This window comes from Sus scrofa, chromosome 17 (genome assembly GCF_054392235.1).
Source record: "Sus scrofa isolate SSC_HxYL_T2T_F1_AM1 chromosome 17, Sscrofa_HxYL_maternal_Yorkshire_Landrace_v2.0, whole genome shotgun sequence".
NCBI classification, from domain to species: Eukaryota; Metazoa; Chordata; class Mammalia; order Artiodactyla; family Suidae; genus Sus; species Sus scrofa.
The window spans coordinates 16244888-16258052 of NC_139399.1; the positions used below are offsets into that span (position 1 = coordinate 16244888).

General features: G+C 39.9%; 1 protein-coding gene across 3 annotated transcripts in view; it reads left to right on the forward strand.

The window, feature by feature from the left end:
- ADAM18 (ADAM metallopeptidase domain 18) overlaps positions 1-3313 on the forward strand; it is a 55372-nt gene extending 52059 nt beyond the window's left edge. For 2 of the 3 annotated variants that reach the window (XM_085003915.1, XM_085003917.1), the window contains 2 exons: positions 2390-2549; positions 3111-3313. In XM_085003915.1, the coding sequence (XP_084860041.1) occupies positions 2390-2549; positions 3111-3153 (203 nt within the window). In that variant the 3' untranslated portion in view covers positions 3154-3313. Of the gene's footprint in view, positions 1-2389; positions 2550-2626; positions 2762-3110 lie in introns of those variants that run through there. The other variant, XM_085003916.1, reaches the window with a different exon arrangement.
- Positions 3314-13165: the final 9852 nt, after the last annotated feature.

Below are 13165 nucleotides of genomic sequence, written 5' to 3' on the forward strand. Positions count from 1 at the left end.
AAAATTTAAATATGAGCAAATGAACACTATGTAAATTATTTGCATTCCATGTTATTAAAAACTTCATAGGTTACTAAAAACAACTGTAGGATAAAGTTTTTATTCTGAGTGAAATTTAGACAAAAACATGGTAAAATATGTGTACATATTTATTAGGACATAATAGTAAATCACATTTTGAGCGATGGAGTACATGTTTATGCTTTTTCTTGTTCTGTGAATGAAGGCAAGTGGCTATCATTGATATAACATCCATTTTTGATAAAGGCCCTCAACAAAGTGATATAAAGGGAGTATACCTCAACATAATAAAGGCCATATATGGGAAACCCAAAGTTAACATCATACTCAATAATGCGAAGCTGAAAGCTTTTCCTCTAAGATCAGAAACAGATAAGGACGCCCACTTCAAATACTTTTATTCAAAATCATAATGGAAATCCTATTCACCCTAGTCAGAGCAATTAAAAAACAAACCAAAAAGAAATTAAAAATCCAAATTGGAAAGAAAAAAGTAAAACTATCACTATTTGCAGATGACATAATTCTGTATGTAGAAAAAACCCAAAGACTTCACCAAAAAGCATTAAAACTAATGAGTGAACCCAGTAAAGTTGCAAGATACAAAATTAACATACACAAATCTGTTGAATTGTTAGATACTAATAAACTATCACAAAAAGAAACCAAGAGACAATCCCATTTACAATTGTATCAAAGAGAATAAAATGCCTAGGAATATATTTAACCAAAGAAGTGAAAGACCTATACTTTGAAAATGGTAAGACATTGATGAAAGAAATTAAAGAAACTACAAATATTTGGAAATGTATACCATGTTCATGGATTAGAATAATTAATATTGTTAAAATGTTCAAAGTAGTTTTCATATTCAATGCAATCTCTATCAAAATTCCAATGGCACCTTTCATAGAACTATAACAAATAATTTGATAATGTTTGGAACCATAAAAGACTCAAAATAGCCAAAGCAATCTAGAGGAAGATGAAAAAAACTGCAGGTATCAAACTTCCTGATCTCAAAGTATATTACAAATCTGTAATAATCAAAACAGTACAGTAGTTGCACAAAACAGACACACAGATCAATGGAACAGAATAGCCCAGAAATAAACCCACACTTATATGGTAAATTAATCTATGAGAAAGAAGGCAAGAATATACAATGAGGAAAGGTGAGTCTTTTCAATAAGTGATCTTAGGAAGACTGGATTGCTACATGCAAATTAATGACACTGGACCACTTTCTTACACCATATACACAATATGTGTTCAGTTTAGAAAATTCTTTGAGGTATATAATTTCTGTTAGTATTTTATACTTCAATAAAAATATACCAAGTAAATAATAATGGAAGGGATCAATACACTTGTAATCTTTGGAGACGAATGATGATTAGAAAATGCCCTGAGGATACTTTAGGGATTCTAACAGGATATGTTTTTCCTGGATGATTTTCCTGATTCTTTGCTAATATATTTATTTATTGTGTACTTTTCTGAATTGTGTAGTACTTCAGTTTTTTAAGTGTAAGAAATATTGAAAGAACATAAGATGTTGAATGTCGATATGAGGGGAAAAATACACACAACACATTGCATATAGGTAGATACAGAGACAAGTATAGATATAGAGGTGGATTTTATTCATATATATGAAATATAAATCCTAGATGGAGGAATAGGAGTCATTTTCCAAGGAGGGAAACTGCGTGACTTGGTGTAGGGGAAAGAATGGGGAGTTTTCCCAGTATGTTTCTAAATAGTTAAGCTTTATTAATGTATCACCTTTTAAAAATATTGATGCCATAAATAAGCTGAATGTGGTAAGCAGAACTCAAAACATGTAGACAGTATCATAACAGTTAAATATATAAAAAAAGATGAGTAGTAAATCTATGAAAAATGTACCATTGTAGTTTTGGGTATGAATTTAAATGTCCTTCTATTTTCTCCTATAAGAATTTGCAAGATATTAAAGTTTCAGTTATACATATGGCTGGGTTTTTTTGTTCTTCTTTGTTTTGTTTTGTTTTGCTTTGCTTTTTAGGGCATAGGGAAGTTCCCAGACTAGGGGTTGAATCAGAGCTGCAGCTGCTATAGCAACACAGCCACCGCAATGCAGGATCTGAGCCTGGTCTGCGACCTTCACCACAGTTCATGACAATGCCAGATCCTTTAATCCACTGAGTGGGCCAAGGAATTGAACCCATGTCCTCAGAGATACTATTCAGGTTCTTTTCCACAGAGCCACAACAGGAACTCCATGTATATGGTTTTATATGTAGATATGTGATTAAAGTGAAATAAATATAAATTTATTCAAATATTCAGTGACTATCCATTGCTTTCTATGTTTCATTTCTAGCTATAGTTTTTATTAAAAAAGCCTACAATACACATCAGGGCAACTGGCTTATTCTGAGTTTCTACATTTCTCTGCCCTTTTTCATAATTTTCATCTTTATGATCATGAAGCGAAATGAAATGAGAAGATCATGCAACAAAGAGAATGCAGAATATGAGGGGTAAATATGCTTATACAAATAATTGTCTTAAATTGTGCCGGTCATTAATCAGTGTCCTAAATTCTCTTGCCTTTCAGTGTGTGAACTCCATAGTGATTGGGAAAAAATTCTGTTTAGCTTTTCATCTTAGTCTTTCTAAACCATGGATTCTTCTAAGAGCCACAAGTGTACAAAACTAAACAAATAAATGGATTTCAATTGTTTTCACTAAGTTCATGGCTGTAATTATTTTGCCTCATATTTAAATGATAAATCAACATTAAAGTAGTAAAACACAGGCATATATATTTATACACATAAATACATATTCATATATAAACACATTTAATGTTTAGCTTTTTATTTGGACTAGTTTTCTAAGAAACGAACGTATCTATAATCAAAGTTTCAATTAATATATAAGAATTGATTTTTAAAAATTTTTTTTAGTGTCTGTATTCTTTTGTGTGAGTGTTTTGACCTGAGACTTAAAATAGAAATCTGGTGGTAGATACGGTTAAAGTAGGAAACCTTCTGCTACTAAACATATTGTGAATTCCCATTTTCTTTTTCCTTCATCAGTCATTCAGTCATGGTACCAGAAAGCTATAACGTGGATTACTAATATCAGCAAGAACTTCGCCAGCAAGTGGCTTACATGCAGAGAAGACAGTGCTTTTTGTAACATGAGATTACCCTTGTATACGTTTAGAATGTCAAATTTTTGGAAATAAAGCGCACTTTGGCAGCAGGAGGCAGGCACTCCTGGGTGCCTCCTGCATTCATCTGGCCGCTAGGGGACGCCTGTGACTTCCAGGTCCAGTGACCCGTCCCCCACCAGCCCCGCTCCTCCCATCCCCTCCCCTTCCAGATCTGGAGCCCCGGGCCCCTACGGGACAGTTGATCGGGGTTTCCAGCAACCATCTCCGTGGAGAGGCAGGCGGACCACGCAATGCTGTCTGTATTGCTGCTCCTTTCAGGGCTGGGCCCGCTAACATCCGTCGGCCATCGTAAGTGAGGACCCCTCGGCGTGGACGGGGCGGCGTGGCCCTCCTGGCTCCAGAAGCCCAGGCCCAGCTTTGCAGGGAGCCCATGGTGGGGTCACAGTCCGCCCGGTTTCAGGGTCCTGCTGGGCCTGCTGGCCGGGGGCGCCAAGAGCACGCCGGGGACGGTCGTCCCTCCCTCCCTGCCCCAGCCCCGCAGGAGGGGGCGCCCGCCTTCCAGCGGGTGGGGGAAGGAGCCCTGAACGAGTCCTGGGACAGCCCTTCTTCACCTACTCAGGGCCGAGGTCCAACATCAGCCCTGAGGATGTCTGGACGGTGGTTCGGTAATAACACTCCCACTTCCGGAGGAGCCTCTTCCTCTGGAATCCTGCATGGAGAGATTTTATGGCGTGTGTGTCTGTCTGTCTGTGTGTCCGCGTCTGTGTGCGCGCGTGTGCACACCTGGTCAGGGGCTTGGAAGGTCCCAGAGTGACCTGATGAGACAGGTAAGAGAAGAGGAAGAAGGCTACCATGCCTGGGGAATGCTCACGCACCTGTTTTCCTTACTGCAGACTGAACTATCACTTGTGCAAATTACAGTGCACAGAATATTGCGACGAACACCAAGGACAGCAGGGCTTCACGAACTCCTGTAGTTAAGAAATCATTCTTTTGAAGTTTCCCTCGTGGCTCAACATAAGCGAATCTGACTAGTTTCCGTTAGACCACAGGTTCCATCTCTGGGCTCGCTCAATGGGTTAAGGCTCCGCGTTGCCCATGAGCTGTGATGTAGATTGCTGATGCGGCTTGAACTGGCATTGCCTATGGCAGAGGCTACAGCTCTGATTTGACCCCTAGCTTGGGAACCTCCATATGCCGCTGCTGAGGCCCTGAAAAGACAAAAACAACAACAACAACAAAAGAAATCATTCTTTTTATTTTATGGGCATTTTATTCCTTCTGGACTACATGGCCCAAATCAATTTATACAGACACATTTGTAAAATTATTTCGGTGTTTTTATTTTTTAAAGAGCCATTTTGTCTGGATGAGAGCAAATCTTTTAATATGTAATTTTCCCCTTATTTCCCAGGTAACACAAAAAAATCATGTGGGAGCTCCCTTCCTGGCTCAGTGGTTAACTAACCCAACTAGGAACCATGAGGTTGTGGGTTCGATTCCTGGCCTCTCTCAGTGGGTTAAGGATCTGGGTTAACAGCTGTGATTCAACCCCCACCCTAGGAATCTCCATATGCCACAGGTGCGGCCCTGAAAAGACAAAAAAAAAAAAAAAAAAAAAAGACAAAAAAAAAATCGTGTGTATACACATACATAGCTATGTGTATATATATACAATTACAGACTCAGAAAAAAAAACTGACCAAGCTTCTACTGGACCTCTTATCTACAAAAAATATGTAATTTTAATGTTTATTCTTATATGAATGAGATCATACTAATATGTTCAATTCTTGTGGCAACTATGTTCTGCAAAGTCCCACACACAGAATTAACTAATGCTTAAAGGAGGGAAAAAAATATATATATATACACATATATACATATGCATACATATTATATAGTTACAATCATTTTTAAATTTTATTTTTTATTATAGTGTTTGATTTACAGTGTTCCTTCAATTTCTGCTGTACAGTAAATCAGACCCACAATCTGCCATTTATATATTATGGCCATGCTTGCAGCACATGGGCCAGGTATTGAATTCATGTGACCTACACCCCAGCTGGATCTTTAGCCCACTGTGCCCAGCCAGGGATCAAACCCACACCTCAGCAGTGGCCAAAGCCACTGCAGTCATATTCTCAACCCACTGAGCCACGAACACTCCATCTAGTAAATAATCTGAAATCCTAAAGCAACTCATCCCTCTTATAAACAAGTGGAAAGGGACTTACCTGGAGCCATAGCTGAGATCCAAAAACCGTCCACTTGGCCTCAGAACCCCAGCTTCTTCCATAATGGTGCACTGCTCTTTCCTTAAACTGAATGTTTTTCCACCTTGGTCTATATGTCCGCTGCAATGATCCAGGTGCAAATATTGCTTTGGGGGTTACCGATAAATCTGAGCAAATAGGCAGATTGGCAAATGAGGAATAATTGAATACCAGTGACTATCTTGTAACATGATTTTAAAATAAATATCAAATCAATAAGGGTTGAGAGATAATATATGTGCCACCTAATTTTTTTGCGGATTATATAGTTGTGTAGGTTGAAAACCTGAAACATTTTACATACACGTTCTCAGAATTAATTAGCAAGTTTAAAAGAAGTTAACCGGGCATTGAAAAATGGAGTAGAATGAGTAATCGTGGTGAAAAAGCTGAAATATGTTAAGGGAGGTGATGCTTTCAAGCCTTCATCCCTAACTAGCTCTGTGCCAAAATAAACCCACGTTCTTTCATTTCCTAAACTGTAAATTGGGAATACTAGAACCTTACGTACCTAGCTCATAAGTATATTGTGAGACTTTGAGGTAATGTAAGAGTACATAATTCAAAGAACATTTTTTTTTACATTTTGTTTTGACTAGTAAGGTACAGGTATATTTCATTGTTGAAACAGATTTCTGCCTGAAATAATGGAATATGGTGATACCATCCCATAATATCCAGTATGTGGGAGTCAAATCATACACTTTTATCCTCAAACAATAGGATAAGGAGGGGAAAGACACTAAAAGAAAAATTTGTTTTCTTTTTAGTGCTACACCTGCAGCATATGGAAGTTCTCAGGCTAGGGGTCGCATCGGAACCGCAGCTGCTGGCCTACACCACAGTTATAGTAGCACTGGATCCAAGCCACCTCTGCAACCTGTGTTATAGCTTGCTGACAACACTGGGTCCTTAATCTACTGAGCAAGGCCAGGGATCAAACCCGCAACTAACTGGTTTCTTAACCCACTCAGCCACAACAGGAATTCCTAAAAGAAAATATTTTATTGGTTTGCTTCCTAAAGATTTTGTGGCAAATATAAGTATCAAAGCCATCATGGAGGAGTACCCTGGTGGTGCAGCAGGTCAAGGATCTGGTGTTCTCACTGCAGTGGCTCAGGTTGCTGCGGTGGCATGGTTTTGATCCCCAGCCAGAGAATTTTCATGTGAGAAGGGTGCAGGCAAAAAAAATAAATAAAAATAAAGCCATCACGGAGTTCAACACACAAAGGCAGTACACCATATTAACAGAATGAAGGCTAAGAACCACATGATGCAAAAAAAAGCACTTGACAAAGTACAAGTCATTTTCATGACACAATTATGTCAACTTATTTCCAAAATATAATTTTCCTGATTGAAAGGATTAATTGCTGATGTACTATTGCAACACAAAAGAATCACAGAGCTACCAACAAAAAGGGATAGATCCTTGAAAAAGTGTACCAGTCACTGAGTCACACCCATAAAATGTGGTCCAGCTGTTGTTTACAGTTCCAGTTCAAAGCAGTGTTCTGACTACAGTGCAGATGTGGGGATCCTTGTACCCTCAATGGTTGTTCGTCTTTTCTCTTTTTCTTTTTTCTTTGTAGGGCTGCACCTGCGGTATATGGAAGTTCCTAGGCTAGGGGTGGAACTCGAGCTGCAGCTGCTGGCCTACACCACAGCCACAGCAACGACAGACCCAAGCCACCTCTGTGACCTACACCACAGCTTGTGGGCAACTCCAGATCCTTAACCCACTGAGCGAGGCCAGGGATTGAATCGGCATCCTCATGGATACTAGTCAGGTTCTTAACCCAGTAAGCCACAAAGGGAGCTCCCTGTCTTTTATTTCTTAGGTGAAATTCACATAAAGTTTATCATTTGTAGGTAAACAATTCTGTGGCATTTAGATCTTCACTGTGTTGTGCAATCACTACTTCCATCTGGTTCCAGAACATTTCCATCACTCCAAAACCAGACCCTGCACCCACGAAACAGTCTCATCCCATTTTGTCGTCCCACCAGCACCTGGCAACCACTGATCTGCCTTCCACTTCTATAAATAAAATTATTCGAATTAATAAAAATAAAATTAAAAATACTTGTGTCTGATTTCTTCCACTTGGCATCATGTTTTAGAGGTTCACCCACTTCATAGCATGTGTCAGATTTTCATTTATTTTATGACCGATTAATAGTCCACTTCTACCGCATGTATATGCCATAATTTTTTATCCATTGCCCGTCGGTGGTTATTTGAACTGCTTCCACTTTTTGGCTCCTGTGAGTAGTGCTGCTCTGAACATGTGTATACATGTATATGTTTAAATACCAAAGGGTGGAATTACTGTGTTGTGTGTTTAACTTTTTAACTTTTTTTTTTTTTTTTCTTTTCCAGCTGCTCCCATGGCATGTGGAATTTCCTAGGCCAGGGATTGCATCCAAGCCATAGCTGTGACCTACACATCTTTAACCCACTGTGCCAGACTGGGGATCAAACCGGCGCCTGCATAGAGACAAGCCAGATCATGAACCCACTGCACCACAGCAGGAACTCCTATTATAACTTTTTGAGGAACACCCAAACTCTTTTCCACAGTGGCTGAGCCATTTAACATCCCCACTGGCAATGTATGAGGGTTCCAATCTGGCAAGCAGTGGCTTCTTTTATTCTTTGATTTTAGCCATTCTGGTGGATGTGAATTGGTACCTCATGTAGTTTCAATGACTAAGATGCTGAGCATGTATTCATGTTCAATATTTGATACTTTTTCTTTAACCCTTATACTACAGGGTTACTAAAATGGTTAACCCACCGTTTTAATATACTTATAATTTCTTCTTTTTTCTTCTTACCATGGTACCTGCAGCATATGAAAGTTCTCTGGGCTAGGGGTTGAATCAGAGCTGCCACTGCAGGCCTGCACCACAGCCACAGCAACGCCAGATCCAAGCCATATCTATGACCTACACCATAGTTTAAGGCAATGCAGGATCCTTACCCCTCTGAGCAAGGCCAGGGATGGAACCCACATCCTCACAGACATGATGTCAAATTCTTCACCTGCTGAGCCACCATGGGGAACTCCCTGGTTACAATTTCTAAGTCTGTTAATTTTTGACCTTTACCAGAGTGTTGTGTACTTTTATGGCTTTTTTTTTTTCTCATCATGGAGTGTCATCTTTTCATTTAAGTTCAAAGAACTTTTAGCACTTCTTGCAAGGCCAATCTAACGGTGGTGAGTTGTGTCTGCAAACGGCCTTTATTTCTTCTTCATACCTGAGGGATAACTTTGCTGAATAAATTGGCTGGCAATTTTTATCTTTCAATACTTTGGGAGTTCGTACTGCAGCCCAGCAGAAACGAACTCAGCTAGTATCCATGAGGATGCAGATTTGAGCCCTGGCCTCAATCAGTGGGTTAAGGATCCTGGTGTTGCTGGGAGCTGCGGTGTATGTTGCAGACATGGCTTGGATCTGGAATAGGCCGGCAGCTGCAGCTCTGATTCAACCCCTAGCCTGGGCACTGCCATATGCTGAAGGTGTGGCCCTAAAAAGCAAAAAAAAAAAAAAAAAAGGATGCTTTGAATATGTCATTCTACTCTCTCATGGTCTGTAGTTTCTGCTGATAAACTAACAGCTTAATTGGGGTTTCTTTGTAAGTTAAGTTTTTCATGCATTTAAGATTCTTTTTTCCACTGGCTTTTGACAGTTTCGTTATGAGGCTAGGAGAAGGTGTGTTAGCATCGATACAATAGGATGTTTTATTAGCTTTATGGACTTGTATGCCCAACTCCTATTTCAGATTTGAGAAGTCTTTAGCTTTTATTTCTTTAAATAAACTCTCTCTCCCTTTCTCTCCTTTTTTTTTTTTTTTTTTTTTTTTTTTTTTTTTGTTATTTTTCCTTTTCTAAGGCCGCTCCAGCAGCACAGGCTAGGGCTCCAATCGGAGCTGTTGCTGCCGACCTACACCAGAGCCACAACAACGCACGATCCAAGCCGCACCTGCAACCTCTGCCACAGCTCATGCCCCTTTCTCTCTTTTCCTCTGGTACACTGGTTATTTTTATATTTGCCTTTCTGATTGAATCCGATAGTTCTCATAGGGTTTCTTCATTTAAACAAACAACTACTGGCTCTGCCCTCTTCTAATATATGAATTATGAATTATTTTCATATATCTATTCTCCCAGTCACTTATTCTATTTTCTATCTGATCTGCCCTGTTACCTTTGCTCTCTCTTGCATTCTTCATCTCCTTCATTGAATGCTTCAGCTTCAGAATTTCGGTTTAGACTTTATTTTAAAAAGTTAATTTTATGGAAAAACTCCTTCTGTGCATTAATTTAATTCCTGAGTCCAATGAGTTATCTTTCTGGATTTTCTTGTAATTCATTAAATTTCTTCATAACAGCTATATTGAACTCAACTGTTACATCATGAGTCCATGTCTTTGAGTTCAGTTGCTAGCGAATTGTTTTATTTTGGGGATGCCATGTTTCCTTGATTTTTCATAGTGCTTGATGACGTGAGCTTCTGGTCTCTCATTTGAAGTAGACTTACACCTTCTTTAATTAAGAATTTGTTTGATTCAAGACCGGCAATTAGAACTCTTTCTTTTGTTTTCCAGTAGGTGGCGCTATCGCTCAAGTTTGTAGTTTCCCCTGCAGGGAGCTGGCGGTGCACCTGGAATGTGCAGAAGGAGTTGGCATAAGAGCAGGAGGAGGTTTGGGCTTAGCACCCCGGGTTTTGGGGATGCTTAGGGCCTGGTGGGAAGAACCTCAGCTGGGGCAGTCTTAAAGGTCTGTGGATGTGCCCCTGCTGAAACCCCAGATCAGACTGCAGGCAGGAAACCTGTTCTTTCAATGCCCACTTGATATTCCTGTTTGCCCCCTTCTCTTTCTTCTCCCTCCCATCGGTCACAGAGGTCCCTCACCAGAAATCTGGGTGCTGCTGGAGAGAACCAGGTCCCTCCAGCTGCAGTTCACACAACCGGCAGCTGAGTGGTCCCTCAATACTTTCACCTTCCACCTCCTCTGCCAGGAGAGGTCAGTCCTGATGCTGCCACAAGCCTACACCTTCCAATGTCACTCGAGCAGGGCCATGCCTGGTGAGCTCCTCTACCTCCTCTGCTTCAAAATTCATTTCCATCGCACTCTGATGGTGTGCCAGATTCCACTGTCCAGGCAGACTGGACCTCTACAAATTCTCTGTCGGTCATGAGTCTGCTCAGTTTTGCAGTCGCCAGGTTTCCTTTAGGACAAGCATGTCAAATGGGGGAGGGGCAGGCTCACCAGCTCCCTTGGGTCTGCAGCCCTCATTGAGGTCCTGTTTTCCCACTTTCAAGTTCACAATGATAGAAACCTCCTTGGTGTCCTGGGCTAATGTGCAGAGGTACTTAGATTTGGTGTATCCTTTTTTTGCTTTTTTTTTTTTAGGGCCACAGGTGCAGCATATGGAAGTTCCCAGGCTAGGGGTTGAATCAGAGCTGCAACTGCAAGCCTACAGCACAGCCACAGCAAAGTGGGATCTAAGCTGCCTCTGCAACCTATACCATAGTTCATGGCAGCACCAGCTCCTTAACCCACCAAGTGAGGCCAAGGATCAAACCCACACCCTCATGGATACTAGTTGGGTTGTTCCACTGAGCCACAATAGGAATTCCAGGTTTGGTGTGTTCTTGCCATTCTTGTCACAATCAATTGAAATATATGGATTTATTTCTAGACTATTCTATTCCATTGTTTACAAGTTGACTTTTAAATTAGGACCATACTGTTTTAATTACTCTGGTTTTATAATATGTTTTGAAATCAGGAAATGTGAGGCTTCCAGCACTGTTCTTTCTCAACCTAGTTTTGGACTGCATGAGTCCACTTATACACATATTTTTTTTTTCAGTAAATATATACAGTACTCCACTATCTATGGTTGGTTGAATCTGCAGATGTGGAACCACAGATAAGGAAGGCTGACTACAGGGCTTTAGCCCATCAGTGCTTTGTTCCTTTTCTTTTTCCCTGTTTTGTTTTTATTGTGTGTTGCCCTTCACCTTTCCTTTTATTTAATATGTTGAGATATCTAAGTACAGTAATGTGGGGATCTTTGATTAGAAATCTATTGGCTGCATTCGAACGTGCTCGCAAGAATGTGGACTATTTGAGCTATAAACAAATAAAAGATATGCTAGCATGAAATGCACAGTATCGTCACAACGTGTAACTAGTTTGTAAAAATCCTTGTTATGGAAATTCATGTACCTTGTTAAATCCAGGAGTGAAAGGAAAAAAAAGCAATGCTTTGTTATCTCTTCATGTATGTGTTAATATATATATATTCATATGTAATATATATGTATGTAATGTATAGGTAATTATATATAATTACGGACATATAATAACATGTGTATAATATAGATGTAATAATATATACACATATATATAATTACAGAGAAGAGATTGTCCAAGTCATAAAACAGGTGCTATACACAAGCCAGACAGATTCATATAAAGGCTCAGAACTAGGAGGCTATAAAGCCAAAGGCTGAGTTCTGACAATCAGAGATTTTCTAAAATAGCAATCTGGCCCCAGGGAAAAAGCCAAAAGAAAGATAAAGATCTGCATAAGATAAAGATGTTCTTCTGACATCAATCGAAAAGGGATTTTAAAGATGAGGTTATTGCCTAAGAAAATCAAAAGGAATCAAGACTGAGGGTCGGAGTTCCTGCTGTGGCTCAGCGGAAATGAATCCGACTAATATCCTTGAGGACTCGATTTGATCCCTGCTCTTGTTCAGTGGGTTAAGAATCTGGTCTTTCCCTGAGCTGTGGTGTAGGTCACAGGTGTGGCTTGGATCCTGTGTTGCTGTGGCTGTGGGGTAGGCCGGCAGCTGCAATTCCGATTAAACCCTAGCCTAGGAACTTCCATATGCCTCAGGCACAGCCCTAAAAAGCAAAAAAATAAAATAAAAATTACAATAAAAAAAAAAGACTAAGAGTCAAGTGAGGACATAGTTTCAGACATATGAAAATGGTTAAAGTTAGAAGAACTTAAAACGTAGGAGAGTAAAGTATTATTGCTTCTGCCATCAAAGGCAGGACAGATTTCATGAAATGGCTGGATAAGCAGAATCAAGAAAAAGTTCTCTCAAGCCAAGCTTCCTCAAATTCAATCATCAGAGATTTTTTCCAAGACAGAATCATAAGGCTTCATTACATGCCTCTTTTTTGTTGGTGTATTTGGCTTCCATGTAGATACGATAGACCAACATGACATTTTTTGTTTGTTTTCTTCTCTTGGGCCTGGTTTCAGCAGTTTTAGCCTTGGGAACTGTTCATTTTCTTTCCTGGGATAGGGTTCAAATGGGAGCTGCAGCTGCCAGCCTGCTCCACAGCCACAGCCACACCAGATCTGAGCCACATCTGTGACCTACCCCAAAGCTTGTGGCAACACCAGATCCATAACCCACTGAGGAAGGCCAAGGATTGAACTTGCATCCTCATGGACACTATGTCAGGTTCTTAACCCACTGAGCCACAACGGGAACTCTTCCTATGAAGCAGTCATTAAAGAAATGTAGCCATTGTGTTCTCTGTGCTGTGTAATTTTCATCTCAGTTTCCTTTATCTTTACCATAAAGAAAGCATATTCTTGGAAAACTACATCTTTCCAAAAAAAAAAAAAAACGAAAAACAAAAAACAGAATGTAATG